This window comes from Drosophila santomea, chromosome 2L (genome assembly GCF_016746245.2).
Source record: "Drosophila santomea strain STO CAGO 1482 chromosome 2L, Prin_Dsan_1.1, whole genome shotgun sequence".
Lineage (NCBI taxonomy): Eukaryota > Metazoa > Arthropoda > Insecta > Diptera > Drosophilidae > Drosophila > Drosophila santomea.
Window position 1 is genome coordinate 12,793,906 of NC_053016.2, and position 25,689 is coordinate 12,819,594.

Here is a 25,689-nt window from a genome sequence, read left to right on the forward strand (position 1 = left end):
TAGCGACATGTACACTAGCGGAGATCGTGTCCGATACCAGATACCAGAGCGGGATCGGGAGATCGGGGGAATAGGGTATGAAGGAGCTGAAAAGCGCACGTATGTTTTGGCAATTCTGTCAAATTTACCAAGCGAATGCTGTTTAATTCTTTCGCTAATGCATTTGGAGTTTTTGCATTGCAAATAATACAGATAATATGCAATAATATTAAATTACTTAGAGAACACTCAATAACCATTTGGCATTTCTAAAGTTTTTATTATCGATTTCAGCTGAGTTCTATGTTTTCTTGAAATATCAAAAAATTGCAAATAGATTACATATGTATTTCACTGACATCTTTTTGGTTTTGTTTTGTTGTTAATTGTTCAGCTGTGACAACAATACGACGCACTACACATAATCATTTGTCTCACATATGAATTCATTATGTAGAAAAGGTTAAGTAAATCGCTAGCGTATTGTACTATATAGAGCCGTATGTGTTCAGTAATTGGCAATTTTGAAAACGTTGAATCTATTGGCTGCGCTTTGCCTGCCCCCAACACCATTGCTCGTCCTTAAAATAATAAAATAATATAGAACACAATTACAACAATGAAAACGAGTGAATGGTCTTTGGCGCAGGCAAAAAGCCACTGAGGTAAAAAAAGCAAAAGCTGTTAACAAGAAAGAGTGCGGCGGTCACCAGACTGATGCCTACGCTCCTCATAATGCGCCGGGTTTGAGGGAAAACGATAGCTTGGGCCTGGAATTGTTTTTGCCTAATATGACCTTCTGCTCCTCCTTGACGCGTTTCTCCTGCTCCTTGCGCATACGTTGCCGCTCCTCGTCCATGAGGCGCTGCTCCTCGATTATTGCTAACCGTTCTTCGGCCTACGGAAAGAACAAATCAGTTACTATCATAATAATTTGGCTTGTGGGTTTTAGAATGCTTACCAGTTTTCTTTGCGCCTCTTCGATTTTGCGATTGTTTTCGGCCAAAATTTCTTCGAGCTCTTCGCGTTTTTGTTTTTCATCCTCCTATAAAACCCAAACAGGAAGACGATTAATAACAAATATCGATCCTTTAGCGGGAAGCTTAATGCTAATATAGAAATAAACAGTCTCTTGACATCAGCGATGCAAACTGTGCGACGAATTCGACGCACGTTTGTGGTTGCAGTTTTTTGCTTGATGAGCTGCAAAGGCAGTTAGAATCTAGTTTTATGTTTAACAATACGTTACAAAGAATATATTCGGTAGAAAGTAAAACATTTAGTAGTGTCTAATAAGAATGTTTAAAGTAGGTTGTTCTTTTAGTTTATTACAATAAAGGAGCACACAACATAAACAAATGCACTAGTATTTGCTAAATGGTTGGTCTTCATTTGATTTTTGTTTTTTTTTTTAATCGTTGCTACTTACTATTTAAATAGGTCATTATTCCAGTAAATAGGCTAAATTTGTGTTAATTTATAGTTTTCTTTTTTGCAGATTTTCGATTTGGGTTTAGTTTTGTGGAGTTTTTCGCTATTCCAGACGTACATAATTTGCTCGCAAAAACAAAAAGCTCAAACACAAATAAGTGGCAATCGGTACGGTCAAGAATCCAATGCGTAAATGCGTATCCGGTTTGAAAAATCTTACAGACAGAGTTCTATAGGGCTAAGCACTGGGGGGTGAGTCTTTGGGTCTGTGTGGCGTCCTTTCGCCTGTTATCCTTACGGCTGCTGGGCACATCACATCGCTGGCGTAGGAAACTCACCCGTTATCAAGTGGCACTGATTTGTTTTGCATGCAGCGTACTGTTGGGACTAAACTCAGTCGGCCCGCCCACAACTAGAGTGCCTAACTACCCGGACTAACTTAGGGACACCAATTCGATTTGCTTTGGCATTTCTTTTATCTTTTTTTCTCTTTTTGTTCGGTGTGAAGGAAGTGCGTCCGTGGACCAATCGCTTGGCAGCAGGCTTGCTCAACTTCCGGCATGGCGGTTCAAAGGTGGAGTGCACGCGAGTGTTTTGCGGATAGGGGGTCACAAAACACCCACTTGCATACGGGGCAAGAGCAGCACGTTCGTTGCACGGGCCTACTGAAGCGGAGTTTGCGCGCAATAACAACAACAACGAGTTACGAGAACCAATACCAAAATTAAAATGATACAGTATGTGGGTAGGAACGAACAAAAGATGAAGCTAAGAGTATGCAATAGGTCTGCAATAATGGGCATCAAAACTTTCGACACATGCGACACTTGGCAATGTCGTCATTTTGGCTTTTTTGGTAGGAAAAATAAAAAATTACAAAATTATTGGCAAGAAGAAAAGGGGCAAAATCAGCCGTGGCGTTCTCATCTCGGCCCACTGAGTGGCTTGCTGAATGTGGGGGGCTCTGAAAAGGTGCGACTGGTTAGTGATGTAGCCGGTTAGTGGGCGCCCTCGGCCCTGGGTTATGCAAGCAATCTAGTACGGGGATGCTGATGGGACATGGGTTGATGGATGAACAGCCAGTGGGCCGTGAGTGAGAGCGCCGACGGATCGATTTCGCGTGACGTGGTGGAGACGACTGTTTGAACTGCTGTTTTGGGTTTATTCAAGTGTACGGTAGATGTGGCATTGTGTACGTTTTTCTGACAGTGATAGCAGCAGTCGTCCAGCGGAATCTGAATACGAGCACCTACCTCGCGCCGGCGTTCTTCTTCGCGTATCTGCTCGCGCCTCCGCTCCAGCTCCAGCATCATTTCGCGCTCCATCTCAGCCTTGGCGGTCTCAACGCGTCGATTGACCTCCTGTTCGATTTCGTCGCGCCGCTTCTCTAGCTCCTCCTCGACGCGCTTCTTTACCAGCATCTCAATGCGCTTGGCGGCTTCTTCCTCGATGGTCTTTTGCTCGAGCTCCTTCGCTCGACGCTGCCGCTCCATCTCGGCCAGGCGCTCGACCTGCATCTGGTTTTGCTGTAATGTTAGGTCCTAGTTTATTTGGGATTCTACTCCTAGTTTGTGGATTCCACTTACTTCATCCAGCTTCTTGAAGCGGCTGCGCTTCTGTTTGCTGCGTTGCGACTCCTGCTCGGAGTACTGACTGTCGCTGCTGGACGAACTGGAGCGTTTTCGTGATTTCAGGATCGAGGGAGAGTGACGGTAGTCGCGCTCCGTGTGCCGGTCGCTGCGGTGTCTGTCCCGCTCGCGGTCCCTGTCCCGTTCGCGGTGCCGTCCGTGGTTGTTCACCTCCGAGGATTTGTCTCTATCCGTTCTTGTACTAGGCCTCTCGTGGTCGTGGTGGGACTTACTGCGTTTTTTGTGCTTGCTCTTATGGTGGCGTCGCTTGCCCGACGGACTGGGAGTGCGTGAACGGGAGCCCATGGCGCTGAGGTGTGTGATTCGATCGGATTTCGAGCTAGTCAAAACGCTTAACCTGGCTGCCACAATAAATCAATGAGAGCAAATACAATTTGTCAAGCAATTTTCACAGATGCCTTAAAAACAGTGTGCACAACGTTGGCAGATTTGCCTGACATAATTCTGGTATTCTCCGATACGGTATTTTCGGTGGTATTTTATTTATTTACATTTCAGTGTTGCGCAACATTAGACCGGCAACTGTTTTTAGTTTACTCTGGTTTGTTTTGATCTAAAATCATTTGGTGGAACTTGTCGATCATGACTTGGTTATCCTTAAAGCCGACGCACTGCTTGGCCTCCTCCTTGGGTAGCCACTTGAGGTCGGTGTGCTCCTCGGAGAGAATGGGCTCCTGACAGGGATTCCGCAGCTCCGCCAGCCAGTAAATCACAATCTTGGGCTTGCCCTGCACCTCGTAGTTCAGAGTCAACGGAGTGTCCTTGTATATGAGCAGATCCTTCTCGTCGTACCTAAGAGAGAAGTTATAAAATTAAGCTTGTTATGAAAGGCAAATGGATGAGCACTTACCCGGCTTCCTCTTTTGTTTCTCGCAGAGCGGTGGTAAAATCATCCTCGCCTGGGTCCACATGTCCCTTGGGAGAACTCCAGTGGAAGGAGCCGTAGGAAGCCTTCAGCAATAGGTATTCTATTTCCCCACAAAGACGGCGAAAAATAACAAATCCAGCTGCTTTCTTCATGTTTTTGCTTTAAGTTCACCGAAACAGGTGTTTGAGCAGTGCTGAAAAGTGTCCAATAACAGTGATGATATGATGGCTTTTTTCCCCCCTTGATAATTAGTTCAATTTGTGTAAGAGACAATTTAGTAGTGTTGGAATACGAGTGCAGCTTTAACGTATGTTTGCGGTTTAGATGTGCACGTTGTTTTGTAAATTCATTACATAAATTCAGAAGAAGTGCATCCGATATGTACGCCCTGATCCGCCGCTTTGCCGGCGTCACCAACCTGGGCTGTCCCATCAGAAGTTACGCCTCATTTACGCCCAGAGATGTTTTGCGAAGCACCACCGAAGAATCCGGCACACTGACCACCCGCTTCGCCAAGCACATTGCAGTGGAGCGCTACAGGGATCCGGATCACGTGCTGCCCAAGACTACGGTACGGTACGCTGACTTCTTCCCCATCACCGACGACCGGTACTTTCAGCGGACAGTGCAGAAAACGGCTGCCGACCAATTGCCCGCCCTGATCATCCAGGCCTCCAGTTATCGCTCCAATGCCGCTGTGCCCATGTATGTGACTGCCCTCAACGCGTTGGATAACCATGCGGCCAAGCAGCTGGACAAGATGGATACCTCCATCGTACTGGAAACGCTCTACTCCTTTCTATTCCTCATACCCAGTTGGTTGAAGCGAACGGATTTCTACCACGCAGCCATGCAACGATTGGTCAAGGAGGACTTTCGCGGCAACAAGGAGCGATTCGTTCAGGTGTGCTTCTATCTGGGATTGCAAAAAAAGCAGGCGAAATCATCTGAGGACTTCCAGCAGCTCCTGGTAGAGCATCTACCAACTCATCTGCCCACCTTAAGTGAACTGGACCTTGCTGTGATCAGCAATGCGGCGTACAAAACGGCAACCTTGGTAACCGGTGAGGCTAAGTCGGCATATGAAGCAAGCCTCGTTAATGCCATATTAAATCTGCAGCTTTCCACCGGAAGCGATGCCTTGCTGGTCTCCTTTGTCAAGGCATTGCGGTTGCAGCAAGTCAAGGATGAGCGAGTGTGCCAGCATTTGCAGAATATCTGCCTGGATCCTGTGAAGATAACCCTTATTGAACCCCGTGGACTAGCTCATATCTTTGCATTTTTTGCCGAGCAACTTTGGGATCAGCATGAATGCCTAACCGTCATTGTAGAGCGACTAATGACACTGCTCAAGCCTGGAGACCTGCGCGCCAAAGACTTGGCCACATTCCTGTGGGCCAGCGCCCAGCTCGATTGTGCATTAACTCCTGAGCAAATCAGACAACTGGAGCTGGCTGCTCTTCGCAAGCTGGATCATGGGGAGTACGACTATTTCCCTGACAACCTTGTAGACACCTGCCTCTCACTGGGCACTTTGGGTCACTACTCTAAGGATCTAATCAATGCAGCTGAAGAGCTTAAAGCAGCCCAAAAACGTCAGAGAGCCCAACCCAAGGTGGATAGTCGTTTGAATGTCCTGCGATCTGCTGTAGCCATTGAGCAGCCTTCAATTGCAAAGATTAAGAAAGAACGAGCTTTTAAAGAGTTTGATTCCGCGCCAGCTTATTTGCTTAAAGATCGCCCCGACTTGACAAAATACGCCCAGGAGCTAAGTGGCGACGCTGATGTGGAGGGCGTAGATATGGTGTGTCCCATTGCCGGAATAAATCTGCCAAGCTTACGTGTGCAGACAATGGGCGTCCAGGAAAGCGTTTACTTTGTAGAACTGCTCACCGCAGAGCAGACCCTGAAGTTCAGCAAGAAACCAACTTCCTTAATGCGTCTTAAGAAAAGACTTCTGGAATCCCTTGGCCGAAAAGTTGTAGTAGTAAGCATTATCTAGAATTAAAAATATATCAACATAGCTTGATACAATGTCATTTTTTCAGCTGAACTCCACAGAAATGGCCACCAATGCTAAGGAACTGCACCAACTCTTAGAACCGGCAGCAAATGCAGGAGAAGAATCCAATGTTGCCCAAGGCGTGGGCAACTAAAATATGTGATATAAAGGGGCCTCGGCCTTTTAGGCTAGTTACAAATCGTAGCTTTATTTAACAGTGTTTTATGTACTTGTACATATTATTTAAATATTAATAGCACTAAACATAATGGTCAACACTTAATGTATAATACAAGGAATGGGCTACAGGTGTGTCTCTCCCAAGTGGCTTATCGGATCGACTTGATCTTGGCCTTCAGCACCACGTAGGACACAAATCGGAAAATAAAGATCATGAGTCCCAGCGCGATCACATCATTCCAGAACTGATCACCTCTCATGGTGATTTCCTCTAAGAATTTCTTTGGATACCTGCGATCACAAAACATAGTTAGCTTATGGCAAAAATAAGCTAACAGAAAATAATCACCTATAATGGCAGTAGGGCGCCTCCTCACAGGCCAAGGTACCTCGATCCAAGCCATAAATGGCTGATATGAAGCCCTCAAGTCCATATCTTAAGTATGATATGTGACTGCCCCACCTTAAGTAGCTTGGCAGATCACGCAGGGTCACTCCAAAGCCGGCGAACATCATCATGGGAATGGTTAGCACTGGGGCCAAGAACGTTCCGTTGACCACATCGAACCAGGCACCAATCATCAAACCGAAACTATGGCCCACAAAGACGGTCAGTAAACTAATGGAGAAGAACATAAAGAATCGTATCCACTCCATTGGCTGATAACTCCAAAGGTAAACGATGACAGTGAAGAAGAAGCAACTTATGATCTGTAACCGAAAAAGTCAGTGAACAATGCAAATCAGGCATATTAAAGATGACTACTCACAGATATTGGCAGATCTACGAGCGTCATAGCAGTGTAGTAGGCTTTGAGCGAGTACCAGCGGTTGAAGTGCTCCTTGATCAGTATGGAGATGTCCATGGGGACTGGTCAAATGTTTAATTTACATGAGTAAATAGTTCTACGCAATCGACAAAAGTAAGCTTACAAGTCAGAACAGTCAACATCATCGTCGTCATGGAATGGTGCATCAGTATGGCAAACAGCAGATTGTAGTTGTCGAGCACTCGAGATCCCTCCCATCCCGTGTGATCGTACATGGCACCAAAGAGGGCGGCCACTGCTATGTTGACTCCGATCCTCAAGTGCGTCATGGTCGTGTCTCGTTTGGCTTTGATGAAACCGCGTCGCAGAAGCACGGAGCACTGGTTTGTGTAGCTGGTGTCCTCCAGAGATCGGCTTTTGGTCTTTTTGGGTATGGGATACTTTCTCATCAAGACCTCAGCGCGCAACACCGCACTGGGATTATCGAACCAAGTCAGGCAGCTTCCGTTTTCCGTGGCCAGCTTCAGGGTGTCCACCTTGTCGTATCCATATTCTCCGCAAGCGAGCTCGATAACTGGAGTATAAGGGATTTCATTAGTGTAAATTCTTTCAGAGATCCGGGCTGGACTCACTGTAATCCGCTGGATTGTGGTACATGGGGCAGGGCAGATCCACCGACTGCAGGAACGGCACCAATTTCTGGGTGCTGCCCTGGTAGACGCAGTTGCCGGCGGACAGGACGTAGACCTGATCGAAGATCTGGAACAACTTGGCCGTGGGCTGGTGGATGGTGCAGATAATGGTACGTCCTTGGCTGGTCAATTTCTTCAGCAGCTCCAGGACCTTTGTGCAGGAGCTACTGTCCAAGCCACTGAAAAGGAAAGCAAGATATAGACAACACAGAGTTTGGTATATAACTATATTTGCGCCTACGTTGTGGGCTCGTCCAGGAACATCACAGTGGGATTATTGATCAACTCCATGGCAATGGATAGCCTCTTCTTCTGACCACCGGACAGGCGCATCGTAAGGGTCTGATCGTGATTGTATAGACCAAGGAGCAGCAGGATGTCCTCGATCTGCAAGTGTAATTCCGCCATTTAAGGCACTGACCTACAACTGGAGTTGACTCCACTCACCCTGCTCTCCTTCTCCTCGTAGCTGACGGTCTGGCCCAACTTAAGATCGGCGGCTATATGCATATTCTCGTTCACCGTCAGCAGCGGCTGCAGACGATCATCCTGGGTGATATAGCAGGACATCCGACGGAAGGAAGCTGCAGGGAGGGATTACCATGAATGCTGGATAACTAGAAATACATTTAATAATGCGATATACTCACGCAAATCACGTCGTCGACCATTGAGCAAGATGGAGCCATCCACTCCAGTCGTCTTGAAACCAGAAAGTGCATCCAGCAGAGTGGACTTCCCTGCACCCGAAGGTCCCATAATGGCGATGAGCTGGCTGCCTGGGAACTTTCCGCACACATTGTGCAAGATTTCCTTGGATCCTACGAAATTGCAAAATTACTTACTGCCATCGTAAATGTTCATAAAAAGTTAATAGACATTTTTATACGGTCGTTGGTATCAAGGTTCAGGGAACCAATGGAGAACCCATGAGTACGCGTGCAACGAGCGATTTTCATGAATCAACTGCAGGCTATAAGTCAGCAGATTTAACCGGCTAGTGAGGTAATGTCTCGGTAAAAATTAAGCCCTATATATCTGAATTAATCTTCAGTGAATAACCTGTTAACTACACAACTGGAAAACAATTCAGTCAATAAACAACTAGATTAAACAAACTGTAAGTAAGACTAATCCTATAATAGTTATAATTAAGTCAAGCCATTGGAAAGGGTTTACACATTTAAAAGAAAAGCTATCCTATTGTAATCAATACTACACATTCGAAACACTATTAGTCGCCTGTTAAACTATCTGATAACAATATATCCATCTACCAAAACGCTGACCACTCATAGTATCTTTATTTTAGTGTAATTACCGCCACGGGTCGAAAATTTGTGAGGTTCTAATCAAGTTACCGGGGGCTAACCAATGTCGATATCGTTTGAACTTTGAAATTAGCAAAATGCTCTAAAGCAAACCCAAAACTCGATATGGTGAATTACAAATACTCTATAAACTTTGGTATAGGCAAGTCGTTTCTTTACGCTCTATAGACTCTGCGGATAGGAAATGAATGAATGACTAACTGACATTGAATGTATACAACTGGGAGAGGGTGTGATCGGGATCGGAGTGGTCGGTGTGGATCGGCGCTTATCTAATCAATGGAAAACCAAGCTGGTTAAGAAACTAGCAAGCAAGTGTTTATGGCTGATTGGTATGTGAGGCATTGCCGAAAGAATAACCTTGAAGAACATTTGGCTCGTATCTAATAATCTTCTGGAACTCGTACTTTAAATAAAATTGTCAAATATTATCCAAAGGATTTGCTCTATTTGACTATATCTGTATCCCACAGAACACAGCTAATGAATAGACTCCTAGGAGATACAACTTCATTTATAGCACTAGTTTTGAAGATTATGTATTATTCATGTTTGTAGGATATCAAGTATTGAAGGTCCGTTCAAAGAGCAGCCGCTGATCGTAAAACATATATAAAACCTAGCTAATTTTAAGTTCTCCGCTGCCAATCTTATCGACCCATATCTTAGATCATGCGATCGACGACTTCCTTGGGTAGCTCACCTCGATTAAAGCCCAATTTGACGGTGAGGGACAGCTCCTTGAACTCCATGTCCACGGGCTCCCGGGCTGGCAGGTTGTTCAGGGCATCGGTGTCGAAGTGCACCTCCTCCTCCACGACGGCTTCCAGTGGCGGCTGCTTGCTGGCCGTATTCCCATTGGTGTAGTTCACCTGGGGCGGAGTGGATGGAATGGGTGGGGGCGTAACACTGGACTGGGCATTCCGCCAGCCGCCACTGTTACCAACTGGCACTGTGGTGGTGTTGTAGACGCGACTGGAGGTCACCTCCCCGATCTCGATGCCCAGACCGAGGCCGGCCACTCCGTTGTCGCTGCCGAACAAGAACTGCTCGCGCGGTGTCGCCATTCTGGGATTCTAGGGTAGCCTGTCAACTGGAAGTATATTTGTAAATTATTTAGTTGTTTGAATATATTTCTCTGATCCCAAAATCCCAAGAAAAAAAACTCTCTATTTGCGAAAGTGCAACATAATCATGATTTGCTACTTGGATGTTTGTCTGCAAATTGACTTGATGGCTTATGCAAGATGCGTGGCTAAAACTGGCAACCAGTTGCTAAGCGATATAAAATATTTGGCTTAATCCATTGAAACGGGTTCCATTGCAGCCGAATGTGCACTTTGATCGGAAGCTGGGAGATCGATCAACCTTTGTCGTCTAACCTCATCGTTTCGCTGGGTTATTCCCGATCGCAGGGCGAGATTGTTCACTTAAAGGGCCCTTAAAGTGAGGAGGAGAAGCAACTAATCCACCGTAGATGATACTACCGATTAACCGAAGATCTGTCGAATGGGAGGATGGGTGTCGAAACATCACAATTATCGTCCACCGTGCCAATTAAGTGCCAGTTTACATAAGCGAAATGTAGCACGCAATTTACTCCACATTTCGCACTGCTGCAAAAGACAATTAAATGCGAGTACATTTAATGCACAGATTTGCGAAAAGATCAAGGTACAATTGCTGCCCAGGCAAACAATAAAGCGGCACAATTGAGTGGAAATGGGAATGGCAATCGTGAGTGCTGTCGCATGCACATCTGCCATTGATCCGTCCATCCATCCAGTCGATCCACTCGATTCTCTAGATCCGATCCCATCCCATCCGATCCGAAGCGAGCTGATCAAAACAAAAGCATTGTCCCAAGCGGCGAGTTAAGAACAACTGGTGTAGCTGCAGCTATATGGATGGGTTTGCCTATAGCTTATCAAAGTGGGATTCGAAATGACAGATCTTAAAGAGTAAATCTTTGTTTCAGCGATTAATTATTCGTAATTAACTGTGAGACAATCCTTTTTCTTGGAAATTACAGTAGAAAGTTACCCATTAATGGCATTATTAGCAGTAGTCTTGTCTATATCTCATGGGTAGTGAGCATATGCATCTTCAATCAAATGAATATACATTCATGTTTTGGGTGCATAATATGATCCGTATTTTTGGGAAACACCCATTGATGTTTTTGCATCTGATCAACCGATTTCCAACGATCACCGCTGCACTTGTAGCTGTGACGAATGACTATATTACAGTGATTATAGTCGAGGTGTCTTATCTGGATGTGGGCACATTCCTTGACCGGGAGATTTCCCTTTCCGTTGTCGAGTAGTTGGGAAAGGTAGGGGCTTCGCCAGAGGTAGGTGCTCCACAACCATGCACTTAGCTCAGTTATCAGCGCTGCCAAACACAGTTACCTGTGTCAATGCCCCATATTTCCCAGTGATGACCCGGGGGTCACGAAGGGAGTGACATTGATGGGTCCTAATCGGCTGGCAGTACATCATTATGGACTGATGCCAGTGGAGCTGTCAGTGGTCACGTTTTGCCGGACTTGCTGTTTTCTTGGACTCCTTTGTTCGAGCCCGGCTTTACATTTCGTGTTTGCCTGCGACTTTCGGGGACTTAGATCGGCCTTTAATACCACAGCACTTATGTGCACACTTCTATATGTGTGTGTAGTGAGTGTGTGTGCTGATGCTGCCCTGAAACATTGTTTTGTATACCTTGTATACCTCGCAGTGTCGGCCGAACAAACCGGTTCACCGGATCCCCTTCTCCGCCAGATTTAGGCACTGCAGCTGAGAGGAGATGTAAGCAAAAGCAGCAGCTGTTCAAGATCGGGGTACCGGGGAATCGGGAGCAAATCCCTACCGATTGCGATGACTGGGAACAGATTTCTGTTTATACCCTCTGATAATATGTGATAATTCGGAAATAACACCCACTTTTCATCTCTGGCCCCCCACTGCTATTGTCGTATTGATTTTGAGCGCGATTGCCGCATTCTGTGACAGCACTTTGTGTCAACTAATCGATTTTATTTATAATCTGGAGCTCAGCGCACTAAGCAGTTTTGCATTGATATGCCAGCAGGTGGGGGTCGTCTAATCGGATGTGACCCACAAGTGAGCAGGTCTACGGTCGCCTAAAGATACATTTCACTTGTATCTATTCCACGGCGGATGCCATATCATGAATCATTCAGTCATTTAACACTTGCCTTCATGCGGCTCAAATGAGTTTTATGTGTTACCAACGACTGGCGTTTATATCTAAGTTCACTGATAAGCTCTTGGCCAATAAATTTCTGTCTTAAAAACGTCGATTCATTTTACAGCGACTGACGAGGTATCACATCAATACTCCATTTATTTTTGAGATCTTCGAATTGAATGCTTCTTAAACTTAAATCACTTAGCAGAGAATAAAATTTCCAGGATAAAACTCTTTAAAAATTCATAAATTTTGAATTAATTTATTACGCTGCTCTAGTTTTCTTCCATCATTCATTGTTTCTCATAAATTTATAAAACAAGTCTTGGTTTTGTTATCACTCATATTGTGATTGTCACAGATTAATTGATAGTACGCTTGGCTTTTATTTAAAACTTAACAAATTGATTACACCAATCATATTGATTTTTTTTTAAATTTTATATATAATTATTTTTGTATCCTTTTCTTAGGTTTCACTTCAACGCCTCGTATGAACACAGCATTGTGTGTGCACTCGGGCGAAGTCCTTACCCTTGAAAGAGTCAGGATTATCGCACTCTGGAAGAGATTGCAGGGGAACTACTTCGCACGGACTAAACTCGCGATCCGCACAACCGAGTAACAGCGTCTTCGAAGCGACGTGCGCGACTGGCGTCCAGTAAACAAACAGTGATCCCAGCTAGCTCTGCTGCTGCAGTGCTGAATGGCTACGAGTATATGGCCGTATGGCTATATGGCGGTAGCAGTTCCCGTTCCCGTTCCCGCTCCAATCCGATCGCCCAGAAGTCGGAGAGTCGCTTCGTCGGCCCAGCTGACGACTCAATGGCCACAAAGAACACGATCGGCCGTCTCAACGTCAGCGTCAGCGGGTGTGCGTCGTGTATCTCAGCTCCCAAGTGGGTGTGGGTGTGTGTGTGTGTGTGTGTGTGGAGCGCAGGCTTTATCGAAGGCGCTCAGTGGTGGCAGCTGGCCCAATCTTTGGCGGGAAATAGCTTACAAGTATATAATTCGATTCAGTAAATTACTTTGTCTTACATATCTATTGATTGCAAACTGTTTTTAGAGTAGTAAACTACGTTAGCTGCTGATGTGGAAATCTATTAAAATATGTAACTTTCAGTTTCAGATGCTAGTAAATTGAACAGTGAGAATTAGTCTGCATTTGTTGAATAAACATCTAATGAGTCATATTATCGAAATAACTTACGTTAAATGGCTTTGGTGTCTTAAGACTAACACTATAAGAACCAGTTTATTTTAGAGAATGCTGTTGCTTTGACACACTAAACACAGTAAAATGTACTTAAGAAACTGCCTTATAAACTATTAAACGTAGTATATTGTATATCCAGTTATTGATTTTCCTGCAGGTGAAAATAGCTAGACTGCCAGCACTGGAACTCGAACCAAGATCGTTCGGCAGTCACTGCTCGCGTATATTTCGCATTGGTTATTAGTGTTTTGGCGTTGTTATATTGTCGTTTTCCTTCGCTGATAAGAGTAGCTTGCGCACACCAACGCGCGTGGATCACACACAGATACTCACCTGTGGTAGCTGATTGAGTTTTCGATTTTTGGCTTTTTGGCGGCACGATCTCGGCCCGATTGCTCCGGTTGACAACGGTTCGTGCTCTGGGGTCACAAGTCCACCTATCGAATTTCTTCGACACTCCATAATTGGCGTATACGTAATACGTAATAAACATGCCCGCGTCGCCGTCGCCGTTGCTTTCCTCATTTCGTTCGAATTCTGTGGCAATGGCAAGGCATTCTGAAACAAAAGCGAGCTCTATTCGCGGACTGCATTATCGGGCCAGTTTACAATGCCTATATATTCACAACGGATCCATCAATAGGCGGTCTGACTTGTTAAGGCTCTTTGTGGCTGCTCGTGAATCAGAGTTACTTCACCGATTAGCTTCCTTGTTCGCTGCTCATCGATCCCTTGTGGTTAATTAGCATTCGCGGAGCATTCACTCACTTTACCACTGAGTTTGTAGGACAAAGAGGTTGGATTTTAAGCTCGAAAGGGTATCAGGTAAATGCTTTAATTAAATCTAGTTAATTCCTAAGAAAGAAAACTACACTTTCATTTATTTATTGCTATATTTTGACTCCAAAGCTTCATATCCAGTTTTTTATAATTTCATCTCAATACAGCAATTTTATTTGAATGTTAATCCTAATCTTGTAGTCAAGGTAAATTGAATGCAGTGCTTGTTCCAATTAAAAACAGGTCCATTGCAATAAACTAACTTGAACCTAAGTGTTTGCTGACCTTAAGTTTTATTAAATAATACTTTACTGCATTATCTAATATCCAGGGGAACTGAAACCATGTAATATCCAACCAGTACCGAACAATCTATGTGTTTTCACTTTTCATTTCCGAGTTCTAAACTGTTCCACTTCGCATTCCCCTTCCCCAGTTGTTCAACTTCATTGATAAGTGCTTACTTAGTTATTATCGTATTAATTGCTCCATCAAACGAACCCCGAACCGACTCTACTATATGATTCAAACCTCTGGCGGACTTTGTCCCGCTCGACGCGGACTAAACAAAAGCCGATTGATATAGTGAGTACTATATTGTATTGTATTGTAAGCAAGTATGTTCCCAAGCTAATAATGGAGAATAGGGCAAAGTGTAGAAATCTGGAAAACGTCACGGCTTTATCAAGTGCACTGGTGACCAACCAGCTGGTGGCTGGACATGAACTTCGGTCTAAGCTGGTTCCGGGGATTGAAAAAAAGTGACAAATAACCGATGAGTGGAGAAGTGCGATGCGGTACTATAAATAACAATTTACATAAGTGCTCGATAAGTTTAAATATTGACCACATCTACAATCTGCACGCCTCGTACGCCGAGCAAACGATAAGATTACGATTTATGATCGTCCGCGCCATATAACAGCTATAGGAAATCGTAAATAAGACGCATGGAAGCTCATCACTCCTGGAACTACAAAATCAAGGCAGTCGCTCCATTTCCTTGTTTCACCTAATCGCACTCTACATTGTTGGATTCTTTACTGGTAATGATACGCGTACCACCAAGCTGGTCGACATTTATTTGGGCGCTTCCATATGATACCACCTATCATGCCCATTTATTTGTAGCTCCTCCTAAACACAAAGAAAGTCTATACAAGCAAAGTCCACATTTCGGGGGCTTCTTAAATGGTCTTTTCGTGGGTGATTTCTTTCACTTTTGGTGCAATAAATCTCCTCCGTAGCGCCCGCATCCCAATAACTGATAACCATGGGTTATGCGCGTGCCTCGGTGCGATTAGACATGATCTCTGGCAAAATATCAGGAATCTCATCGGAAGTGGTTTATTCCGCTGTTTTGATGATATGCTATTTTTCAACTTTGTTGGATGTTTGAGAGGTTTATGTGATTCATTCAAACTCTGTGGATGCGCATTCTATGAATAAGTATGTATCATGTTACCTTTGTGAAAGTAAATTTAAGAAATTACTACCTCAAAATATTTTGTTTTTTTTTTCAGTTGAAGTTTGTAGTAGTTTATTGAAGTAGTACTCTAACTTTTAGATAGCTAGTATACTTCCGAGCATATTGAGATATGGGAAGATCCACCTGAATACTCACCAGATAAAGATCTCCACCCAAGCCGCATCGCTTTACCAACTTCGCAAATCCTTCGATGAATGCTAAACAAATTTCTCACACACCTGAAATTTTGCTCAACCGGATCGAAGGCCATAATGGTAACGGTTCAGCAAGATACAGGCGCGAATGAAATATGCCGCCAAAGGACTTGGACACAACCAGGACAAATGAATCACCAAGTAGATATCACTAGCACTGGAACTGCGTGTGGCACTGGAACCGGGACCGCAACTTTTCCTGGCCACGCTCGGATTCGAACTGATGGCCAGAAGTCAGCGCCAGTCTGTAGGTAGCCACTTGTGATCAACCCGGACCCGGGCGACCCATCTAACTATGTGAAAGCGCATTAGAACTGGAGAATCGACTCGACTCGACTCGGCGCAGAACAAAAGGAAGCGCTGACAATGCCGGCTGCCTGGTTGGCTGAGTGCCTCGGTTGGGGTTGGCTGGCTGGCACTGGCAATGGGATTTGGGACTGGGACTGATGGACAGACGGAACGGAGCGGACCGGCTGACTGGCTGAATGGGTGGGTGGGTCACTAGCACCACTTGCAACAGCGGCGCATGCTTTCTAAACGCCACCATTATCTAGTCGCTGTTGTTGATGTTGTTGTTTTGGTTGTGGGACGCACCTTACTAATACTTACTAATACAAATAGCCAAGTGGAAGCGGAGCGACAGCTGACACCATCGGCGAACGCGCCTTTTTAACGAGCGACCAGCGCGACCCCGACTAGTATCACCCGACCCGGAGTGATTACATAGAGCCCAGATGGAATTGGAATTGGAATCGGCAGTGAAGACGGAGATGCCTCTGCCCCCGAGGTCTCATGACGTGTGCCCGCCCAGAGACTGGGCTCGGACCTATAGCAACCGCGGGATCCTGGCATATATCCTGCCATTTATACGCAGCTCTAAATAAATGGGTTAATGACTTGGCAAATGCATATCCTAATTAAATTTGGGTCCCACGAGCAGCTTGAAGTTAAAAAAAAAGTAATTGAATAACCCACTTTTAGAAGCAGAAATCCCACCTCTTAGCCATGAGATAAAAATATAGCTATTTAGTGAAGAAATTATAAATCAGCTCATGTGAAGAGCTGTATTTACACTTAATTAAAATATTATATTGTATTTAGACATTATTTGCATTTCAGTAACTTTAAATCTGAAATATATCTGCCCTGAAACTTAAAAAAGTACACCATTCTTCTTAAAAGGCTTTTACATTTCGAGCTTAAATTCTAAAATCAACTACAGAAATAAAATTTATACTCAAGAGGATTTTAAAAATTATTTCATTTAAAGTATACATATGAAAACTGACTACCAGCCATTGTAGTAAGCGATTAGATTAATAAGCTGCTGTAAATTAAATTTAATAGAAGAGTATAAGCCCTAATCAACAAGGTCTCACAGGATAGTACGCAATAGGAACTCCTTGTCCCGTGTTATGTATCCACGACTCGGTGCTCTGTACCACACCTTGTTCCAAAGCCAATCCCTAAAACCCGATGTACATGGAAGTAGTCCTTCCGCACCCACTCCTCCACCTCCTAGGCGAGCCACTTTTCGCGCCCCACATGTTGCCCTTTTCCAACCACATTATGTCCTCTGATGGCACACAGGACTTCAAGGTGCGATGAATGACTACGGGGATGATCCGCGGTCGTTAAAAGGGCGCGTCTCCCATTAAGAGTTCGAAACTCGCATAACTAAATGTCAGCCAAAGTGGGATTGGCCTACGAAGCGTAGAAATAGTCCAGACATTTCGACGAAGCAGTCTATTATCCCTAATTAAAAGTCGACGCTCTTTGATTTGCCAAAACTTGTATTTTAATATTCAAATATATATTTAACAACATTATGGTAAAAATAAAATACCTTACGAGTAAAACCAAAAACTCATAATAAGGACAGTATGTGTAGGCCACTAAAGTCGTCCCCCTACAAGCACATCGGAACACTGGGCGTGCTCAAATCGCTGACCATTGGTCAGCCAAAGACTCCTATATACGGATGGCATTACATAACAAACCGATCCAAAACGGCGGGGCCAACCCATCCGCAGTCGCATCCGCCTTTTGTCTTGCCATACATTAAAACCTAGGTGAGGGTGTGTTGGCCGTTGGACAAAATTTAGTATCAATGAGCATGCCGCCCGGCCATTTGGATTCTATGGTTATTTTAAATGCAACTGTTTAATTAAATTCAGCTCCACCCGCAACGATTTGTTTGCACATAATTAAGTAAACTAATTGGATGCCAGTTTTAGTATCAATTAGCTTCAGGTCGTGAATTTATGCCTAACATATTGATTTAACATCTTAAGCTACGCCAAAACAGGTGGTTCCTCTGATTCTTTTGATTCTGGTTTGATTTGCGGCTGTCCCAGCGACATTGGTAGTCGATCACCCCATCGACTTACTTTTGCACAGGAATAGGCAGACCTGCAGGGAAAATACAATTCCTTAAGAGCAGTTCAAAATGCATTAGCGGTTCCACTTACTTTCCGTGCTTGGACTTCGTGAAGATGACCTCTTGGAGATTGCCCTCTTCTGTGCAAAGCCGACAGATGGCATGCTTTGACCTTACCAAGGTGGGACGCACAATGCGCGGCCAGGAACTAGAGCTATCGGATTGGGAACCCTTCTTCAGGATGGCGTAACTGTAGAGGGAAGTGTGTCGGTCCGCCAAGGAGTCGCTACCCAAACGCAGGGGAGCATAGGAAATGGGAAAATTGCAGGGCGTTCGATCAGCCAGATCGCGAAGTCGTGGACAGATCATGTCATGGGGACACTAAAGGTATACAAATTATAGAATACTACCTCTACATCGCAAAGACGTTGAAACTTACCGGAGCCACAGTGTGACCTTCTTGTTCCTGTTCCAACAAAAATTGCCTAGCCTCGTTGACTAATTCGCTGCCACGACGCGTTCCTTCCTCCACAATGACCATGTAGCCATCGCACTTCCGCCACAGATTCCGCAGAACATCCTCCCTCTGCTCTTTGTTTTCCAACTCAAAAAGCGTATGGGATATAATGACCAGATCATAATTGGTATCGATGGCGGGTAGGAATTGTCGATAAAATACATTGCGCAGGGCTATTTGCTTGTTCTCGTGACCATCGCGCAGTATGAGCTCTGATATCTCATTCATCTCCCTGGACCTGTCCACATTGTAGTACTCGAAAATGTGTTCGCGCCACAGTTCGCTGGCCACCCACATGCCAGTTCCAATGCCGGAACCGAAGTCAAAAAAGCTTCGCGGCCGAAAGTGCTCATCCCGCTGGGCCAGCTCCGTAAGGACGCGCTTCAACACGGCGTACTCCTGGGCACCACGAGCTATGGCGTACACAAGGGATTCGTATGCGCCATATTCGATTCGCTTCCAGGCGTAGATACGTTGGCCTAGCCTCTTGTTGATCTCCAGTTCCCGCTTGCGCCTCCAGCGCTCCGCCTCGTCTTCGTCGAGTGTAGCTAGGCGATCCAGAGGCATCTTCGCATTGACCTCTTCGATAATGATCCGCTTCTTATTCTCAATCTCATCCTGCGTGGGCGGCGGATGGCGGGATTTGATGTAGGCATTGAGCTGCTGGCCATCATGAACTAGTTTTTTGACCGGATGATCCCCCACGATGCGCTTTAGAGTATCATTCAATTGTTTCGGCAGCTCCACATGATTGGGCCTCACTACGCCGGGATGTTTCCTGGGCTTCAGGGTGGCATCTTCCAGGGCAGAGATTACAGCGGGCTCCACATCCACGGCAATCTTGCTGGTGAATCGGTGCAGTCGTGGCACTAGATTTCTCGTTGTGAAATTCAGTGAAAAATTCATATTAAATTCTAATTAGGCTAGGAATATGTAACCGAATCAAAACAAATGAGAGCCACACGAGCTTACCGGCGATTTGCCAGTGCTGAAAAAGTTCCAATCCAATCAGCTGACGGTGCTGCCAGACGTTTTTCTTTAGACACAGATGCGGCTATATTAGAATAATTATTTCAGTTTAAATTAAAGTGTACTAACATTTATTAAAAAGATATGTTTTATTAGGATACATGTAATTTGAAAATAATTTTACTTACAGCGGACATAAAATTAAAACAAATTTAAATTGCAATATGTCAAGAAAACGAATCTGAATTGAACAAAATCGGTGCTATAACCTTGGCCTCCACTGTATGCTTGCACCGTTTTGAAAATCTGAAAACAAAACTTGGCATCAGCACGATGTTGTAACTAATAAATGTAGAAAATAATGGAAGAATACGAAGCACAAGTGAGCAAAGGTGATACCAAATGGTCCCAACTATTTTTATGAAAAAACTTGCATCAAACAGTTGCTCGTTGTGGAGCAGGCATTGGAAAATGCCGCGGATGAGGCGCAACGCCAGGATCTTTTGGCCCTAAAAAACAATCTGCAGGAACTATTGGCCCTCACCCGGGACACAGGAGATGAAGCACACACCGATGAATTACCTCAGCAAGGCGACGATCTGGACGACGAGCTGCAGCGGCTCAAAAGCGAACTTAATGACCTAGAGGCGGTGGGCTCCTCACAGACCGCTTTGGATGAAGAGCGGCAGCTGGCTGACTTACGGACCAAGTACACTGCCATGGTGGGCGAGAAGTGCTCCGCTCCGCACGAGCACAGTTGGGGCACTTGCTACCACAATGCCCTCATCTGCGGAGTGGACGACGAGGTGGTCATGAACAGCGAAGGCGTCTTGGATGCTCGACTAAGGGTCCTCTTTACGAATCCCACGCATCGTGAAATGCTGCCCTGCTCCTATTACCTCGAAGGCGAGTGCCGCTTTGATGAGACCAAGTGTCGCTTTTCCCATGGCGCCCTTGTCCCCGGTAGTTCTATTAGAAAATACAATCCACCAGATTTCCACAAACTCTCACGCAGCCGTCCAGTTTTTGCGCTGCTCCCGGATCGATTGTGGCATCGAGGTCGTGTCCTTTGTGTAAATTTCGTAGAGCAGGTATGCCGCGTGCGCTTGGATGGGCAGGATCACAAGGAGCGGGAACGTGACTTTAAGTTCGAAGAACTGTTTCCACTTACCACCGAACAGGAAGAGGATGACGAGCTCTCCAGCGAAGAGAGCAACTCCAGCATGAACGACGACAGCAGTGATGAGGCGGAGTCCGATATGGATGATCTGGAGGAAGCTAGAAGAGCCCGCATGGTCGAATTGAGTTTGTTTACTTTTAAGCCGACAGAACGGCTGGGCGCTTGGGAGGAGTTCACACGGGTATGTTGAGCTGATTACGATACAGGATCTTAAATCCCTCTAATCCCTCTTACTATCCCGCACAGGGCATCGGGTCCAAGCTGATGGAGAAAATGGGTTACATCCATGGTACCGGTCTCGGCTCAGATGGAAGGGGAATTGTCACCCCCGTAAGCGCCCAGATACTTCCCCAGGGTCGATCTCTAGATGCCTGTATGGAGCTACGTGAGGCCGCCAACGGGGACAAGGATTATTTTAGTGTGGAACGAAAGCTGAAGCGTGCCCAGCGACGTCAGCGAAAAGCGGATGAGAAGGCCTACGTCCGTGAGTCGCAACGGGTGGATGTCTTTACATTTTTAAACGACAGTGTTTTGGGGCCTGGAGAAAGCAGTCAGCAAGGCGAGCAGGTGGCCAAGAAGATTAAGACCAACGAGCTGCAGCAGCACTCAACCAAAACTCTTAACGTGGAAACTGTGCGAATTGCTGATGAAATCCGCCGAAAGCAAAGGGATATGGCCAAGGTTAAACAGTCTTTGGACCGGAATTCTGGAGATGCACAGCTTCAGAAGCGACTACAAGTGCAGATGGAAAGCCATAAACAGGAGCTGGCCACGCTGCAGGCACAAGAACGTAGCTTGAGCAAGGAACAGCAGACGCGTAAAAGCAAGAATAAAATGTTTGAGTTTTAATAATGAATGGAGTATTTAAAAAAAAAAATGTTTTGTACATATGCTTAAATTCCTATATTTATTATTGAAAAATATTCTAGATGCATACAAAATTTAAAAATCATGGTGTCGAAAATCATAATTATCTACGCGCAATTAATTACTACCGAAAGACCCCGCCGTAATTATCGCCGTCATGTACTGCTCCAGTAGCGCCTGAGCCAGATGAGCGCCGTGCTCTATGGCCAGCGAATAGGCGGTGTCACCGTCCTCATTGGTGGTACTAAGATCCAGATCCTTGGCCAGAAGCTCGTTGCAAGTATGCGGATGATTGCCGGCCGCTGCGTACATAAGCGCCGTGCTCCCCACGATGTCCATGTGGCCCGAATCCGCGCCGTGTTCCAACAGGAAGCGGACGATTTCGTTATGCCCACCAGCGGAAGCTAGTAGTAGAGGACTTATCAGATCTGGGGCCATTTCGTTCACATTGGCACCAGCCGCGACAAGGAGCTGCACGGAAACCAGTTGCCCGTAGGACGCTGCCCAATGGAGGGCTGTGAAGCCATGTCCATCCTTGTAATCAATGTCCTGCTGACGCGCTTTTTCAGCTGTCACCTGCTCCTCTGTAATCTCGCCTTGGCCAGCGCGTTCGTGAAAGGAAAGCGAAACTTCAACGGGGCAGAAGGTGGCCTCCGTGTTGCCGCGCTGCAAGTTGGTCAATACGGTGGACTGGGGCCGGTAGGGCAGGAAGGCGCTCTTCCGCTTGGCGTCCAGCACCAGCATGGAGGTGGGCGCCGAACGCACGCCCTCATCTTCGTCGGAATTCGCGTTATTTTGGAGTGTGTTAGCTGGTGCCACCATTTGTTTTGGTTTTATTTACCTTTTATACCCTCTTTTTAAGAGCTAACGAGGGTATAATAGCAAGGGCTCAATTATGCAGCAGATAATATAATGACTTCTGTATATAAAAGTTATCAATATTAAATTCGAAACTTAATCTCTTCTAAAATTTGCGGTTGTTTAACCAATAAACAATTATTTATATAACTACTTCAATCACCATAAATTTATAAAATAACAGGGCATTAAGTAGTCGGTGCACCAATCATCTAGTTGCTGTAGTTTTTCTGTAATGTGGTAGACGGCATTAATTTGCAACTCCAGCACGGTCACACTCGATTGGTTTGTTTTTATTTTCTCGTTTCAAAGCTTAATTTGCGTTTAATTATGTAAATATATTTACCCGATTTGTTAGCACTGTGTTTGTGTGTTTCATAACAGGTTTAGCAACGCGGCGCAGTTGTTTTTTTGGCCAATACTTCCCTGCACCTGTTGCTCCTCGCCAATTTGTTTTCAGTGCAAACCTGCGTTTGGCCTTTTTTATGCCCTTTCGTTGTACGTTTCCACTGCCCCGAATTAATTGCGTCGAAACATCACCAAGATGGGCAACACGAGTTCCAAGGGCGAGTCGGACGCCAGCGAGCCACCCCTGGATACGGGAAAGGCGCACAAGCAGCAGCATCAGCAGCACAAGTCCAGCGATGCCTCCCACAACGGAGTCTCTGACGTGGGCGGCAGCCACAATAGCCTAAAGGTGACGCAGGCGCAGGGCTCAATGACCAGGTCGGCATCTGGAGCGGATGTCACCGAGAAGTACCTCACCCAGCTGGTGCCAGTGGAGAAGCTGGCTGAGATTCTCAGGGAGCAGACGTCGTCCAAATTGGGCATTAATGGCATTGTGGCAGATGTCTTTGTGGTGAGTAATTAACTGATAACACCGAGCCCACTCATAAAAACAACACCTCTTTCGTCAGTCACAAGTCTTTCCGCAGTACGCCGACCTGGGACATCGGCTGTTTAATCTGATGCACTCCAACTCTAAGGCCACAACGAAACATCTGGGCGCCGTAGCTTTCCGGCAGCAATGCGAACGCTTTTTGGGCATCATGGATGACGCGAAGACGCTGGAGTGCTACATCAAGATGTACGCCCAGGAGGAGAATCCGGACCTAATTGACAAGACGGGAGTGACGCGATTGCTCCACATCTGCTACACCATTGCCATGCAGCACTCGGGCAACGCTGTGCTGTGCCCTGCCATCAACCGCACGTTCGGTTCGGTGACCAAGTCCATTTTCCTGTGCCACGACAGTATGAGTCTTGGCTACGTTTGCCGCTGGTTCGAGCAGAACCTAATGCGGTTGGTGCTCCTCGTGCATAAGTACTGTGTGCACACTTTGTCAACCGCTTATCGTGGACTAGAGCAGCAGAACCAGTCCTGTGGCATTGAGCTGCAGACTCCGGTGCTGGAGCAGCGCAATCCCTTCACAGACACCACCGACTACAGTGGTGGTGGCGGAAGGGACGAGGACTCGCTGATGCCGCTCTCGCAAGCCTGGCTGCTAGCTGGAGCTTTGCCGCCTCTGTACTCCAAGCCCCAAACTGTAACTCCGCCGGCAACGAAGGGAAACAACAACGTCAGCGCCTCCACAGCGGTACAGATTTTTAAGGACAAGCTGTCGATGATGCCTTCACACTGGACACTGCTGTACAACTCCAATGAGCACGGCGTGGGAGCCAACCGGTTTCTGCACCACGTCCTCGGCTACCGGGGTCCAACACTGGTCCTGCTCCACACCAAGGATGGACAGACATATTGCGTGGCCTCGCCCAGTGAATGGAAGGAAACGCACCTGTTCGTGGGCGGCGAGGGCAGCTGTGTTATCCAGCTTCTGCCCAAGTGGGTAGCGAAATGGTGCAGATTTACAATCCTTATTAATGGAATTTTTTAAAGGTTTGTGATGCTGGAAAAAAAGCCCAATATTCTTTACCTTAACACCAGCATACGCGGCTATCCAAAGGGATTACGTGCCGGCGCTGATCCGCGAAAACCCATTATAGCAGTCGACGAGCATTTCGAGAACATAGACTGCAAGGGACTGGCGGCAGGACTTATGTCCATAGAGGTAAAAAGAACTTCCATTCGAAAACCCCATAAACACTAAGTTAATCAATTATTCAAACCATAATAAGCTAACCAGTCAACATTTCGAATAATTCTCAGTACTTTAATCGCATTGATGTACAATAAGCCTTACTCAACAGGGTATATGTTATATATGTGTATATGCATATATGGTATATAGTGTAAAATTCATAGACGTATATCGTTATAAACGGCATAATCTCCAGTCTAAGCTGCTAAAAACAGCACACTTATGGCTCCAAATGGCCAGGTGTGCTCTAGCGATGTATTTAAACTAAGTCTACGATTCTCCTTACCCAACAACAGTCAACCAACAACAAGAACTACACGTTGCTACCCATCTTCTTTTCGATCTTATCCGCAGGTGTGGGGCTGCGGCGACAAAACATCACGCGAAGTGCAATTGGACATCAAGAAGTGGCAGATCAAGGAGGCCGAGCGACAGCGGACAGTGAAGCTCACGGCCGCCGACTGGATGGACCATCCGGATCGATATCTCCTCGAGCTGGGCGGCAGGCAGAACTTCAACAACTGATCGCAGCTGCTGCACGTATATGTATTCTAAAAGCAATCGGAAGCCATTCGTTTTGAGGGGCATGCCACGTCGAAATTTACTGGGATTTGCTATAGTTATGCACTCGCAGCACGAGAAGTAATCACTGGACTGAATTTGTTTTTAATTGATGTTGATTGATATTCGGTTTACTTGTTTCTTTCTATTATCAGTGTTTAGTATTCGATTTGATTTATGTTCGTAACGTGAATTCCGTGAATGCCTTTAAATGTACTTCGGTCTACTGTGTATCCATGTAAAGTCAGACATTGTCTCCGTTTTCGTCAATTAATTCCTTTAAGTTTTCTGTTTTGTTCTGTACCCTTGTTCAAATGTAAAAAGCAAGTATTATAAAAAGACATAGGATTCGAAGTGCTTAAACAAATATTTAAATAAATGTTACAAATAAAATGAACCTGTATTCTCTACTTGCAAGCGTGGAATGCAGTTCGCATCATCATTTTATCTCATATCACCAATCT

The 25,689-nt window shown here is 45.6% G+C and overlaps 8 protein-coding genes and 1 long non-coding RNA gene across 11 annotated transcripts; 4 read left to right on the forward strand and 5 right to left on the reverse strand.

The window, feature by feature from the left end:
• Window positions 1–238: 238 nt before the first annotated feature.
• Window positions 239–3,486, reverse strand: LOC120445097 (UPF0430 protein CG31712). The gene is made up of 4 exons (XM_039625233.2): window positions 2,997–3,486; window positions 2,664–2,936; window positions 941–1,024; window positions 239–877 (listed from the first exon to the last, which is right to left on the reverse strand). The coding sequence occupies exons 1-4, from the start codon at window positions 3,342–3,344 to the stop codon at window positions 710–712; spliced, it is 873 nt and encodes a 290-aa protein (XP_039481167.1). The 5' UTR covers window positions 3,345–3,486; the 3' UTR covers window positions 239–709.
• Window positions 3,487–3,517: 31 nt separating this feature from the next.
• LOC120445111 (bis(5'-nucleosyl)-tetraphosphatase [asymmetrical]) lies at window positions 3,518–4,135 on the reverse strand. The gene is made up of 2 exons (XM_039625259.1): window positions 3,910–4,135; window positions 3,518–3,851 (listed from the first exon to the last, which is right to left on the reverse strand). The coding sequence occupies exons 1-2, from the start codon at window positions 4,077–4,079 to the stop codon at window positions 3,593–3,595; spliced, it is 429 nt and encodes a 142-aa protein (XP_039481193.1). The 5' UTR covers window positions 4,080–4,135; the 3' UTR covers window positions 3,518–3,592.
• A 74-nt stretch (window positions 4,136–4,209) lies between these two features.
• On the forward strand, window positions 4,210–6,207 carry LOC120445029. 2 transcript variants are annotated; one of them, XM_039625118.2, is made up of 3 exons: window positions 4,216–4,984; window positions 5,048–5,914; window positions 5,976–6,207. In XM_039625118.2, the coding sequence occupies exons 1-3, from the start codon at window positions 4,307–4,309 to the stop codon at window positions 6,081–6,083; spliced, it is 1,653 nt and encodes a 550-aa protein (XP_039481052.1). In that variant the 5' UTR covers window positions 4,216–4,306; the 3' UTR covers window positions 6,084–6,207. The 2 variants fall into 2 exon arrangements, with proteins under 2 accessions (XP_039481042.1, XP_039481052.1); XM_039625108.2 differs by having other exon boundaries at window positions 4,210–5,914.
• LOC120445020 (ATP-binding cassette sub-family G member 4) lies at window positions 6,111–12,825 on the reverse strand. Its single transcript, XM_039625095.2, has 10 exons — window positions 12,650–12,825; window positions 9,606–9,995; window positions 8,222–8,392; window positions 8,019–8,155; window positions 7,813–7,958; window positions 7,512–7,750; window positions 7,043–7,453; window positions 6,880–6,980; window positions 6,459–6,820; window positions 6,111–6,400 (listed from the first exon to the last, which is right to left on the reverse strand). The coding sequence occupies exons 2-10, from the start codon at window positions 9,967–9,969 to the stop codon at window positions 6,259–6,261; spliced, it is 2,073 nt and encodes a 690-aa protein (XP_039481029.1). The 5' UTR covers window positions 9,970–9,995; window positions 12,650–12,825; the 3' UTR covers window positions 6,111–6,258.
• A 2,758-nt stretch (window positions 12,826–15,583) lies between these two features.
• LOC120445120 lies at window positions 15,584–17,040 on the forward strand. The gene is made up of 2 exons (XR_005615722.2): window positions 15,584–16,283; window positions 16,416–17,040. It is a non-coding gene; the product is annotated as an uncharacterized LOC120445120 (long non-coding RNA).
• A 602-nt stretch (window positions 17,041–17,642) lies between these two features.
• On the reverse strand, window positions 17,643–19,684 carry LOC120445088 (methyltransferase-like protein 17, mitochondrial). Its single transcript, XM_039625220.2, has 3 exons — window positions 18,614–19,684; window positions 18,266–18,555; window positions 17,643–18,206 (listed from the first exon to the last, which is right to left on the reverse strand). Exons 1-3 carry the CDS (start codon window positions 19,595–19,597, stop codon window positions 18,089–18,091), a joined length of 1,392 nt encoding a protein of 463 aa, XP_039481154.1. The 5' UTR covers window positions 19,598–19,684; the 3' UTR covers window positions 17,643–18,088.
• Window positions 19,685–19,882: 198 nt separating this feature from the next.
• LOC120445079 (zinc finger CCCH-type with G patch domain-containing protein) lies at window positions 19,883–21,711 on the forward strand. The gene is made up of 3 exons (XM_039625208.2): window positions 19,883–20,042; window positions 20,104–21,021; window positions 21,087–21,711. Exons 1-3 carry the CDS (start codon window positions 20,022–20,024, stop codon window positions 21,687–21,689), a joined length of 1,542 nt encoding a protein of 513 aa, XP_039481142.1. The 5' UTR covers window positions 19,883–20,021; the 3' UTR covers window positions 21,690–21,711.
• A 13-nt stretch (window positions 21,712–21,724) lies between these two features.
• On the reverse strand, window positions 21,725–22,661 carry LOC120445101 (DNA-binding protein RFXANK). Its single transcript, XM_039625247.2, has one exon. The coding sequence runs from the start codon at window positions 22,527–22,529 to the stop codon at window positions 21,825–21,827; it is 705 nt and encodes a 234-aa protein (XP_039481181.1). The 5' UTR covers window positions 22,530–22,661; the 3' UTR covers window positions 21,725–21,824.
• Window positions 22,662–22,797: 136 nt separating this feature from the next.
• LOC120445061 lies at window positions 22,798–25,622 on the forward strand. 2 transcript variants are annotated; one of them, XM_039625197.2, is made up of 5 exons: window positions 22,798–22,850; window positions 22,950–23,424; window positions 23,483–24,408; window positions 24,463–24,634; window positions 25,019–25,622. In XM_039625197.2, the coding sequence occupies exons 2-5, from the start codon at window positions 23,110–23,112 to the stop codon at window positions 25,187–25,189; spliced, it is 1,584 nt and encodes a 527-aa protein (XP_039481131.1). In that variant the 5' UTR covers window positions 22,798–22,850; window positions 22,950–23,109; the 3' UTR covers window positions 25,190–25,622. The 2 variants fall into 2 exon arrangements, with proteins under 2 accessions (XP_039481131.1, XP_039481123.1); XM_039625189.2 differs by having other exon boundaries at window positions 22,819–22,850; window positions 22,924–23,424.
• Window positions 25,623–25,689: the final 67 nt, after the last annotated feature.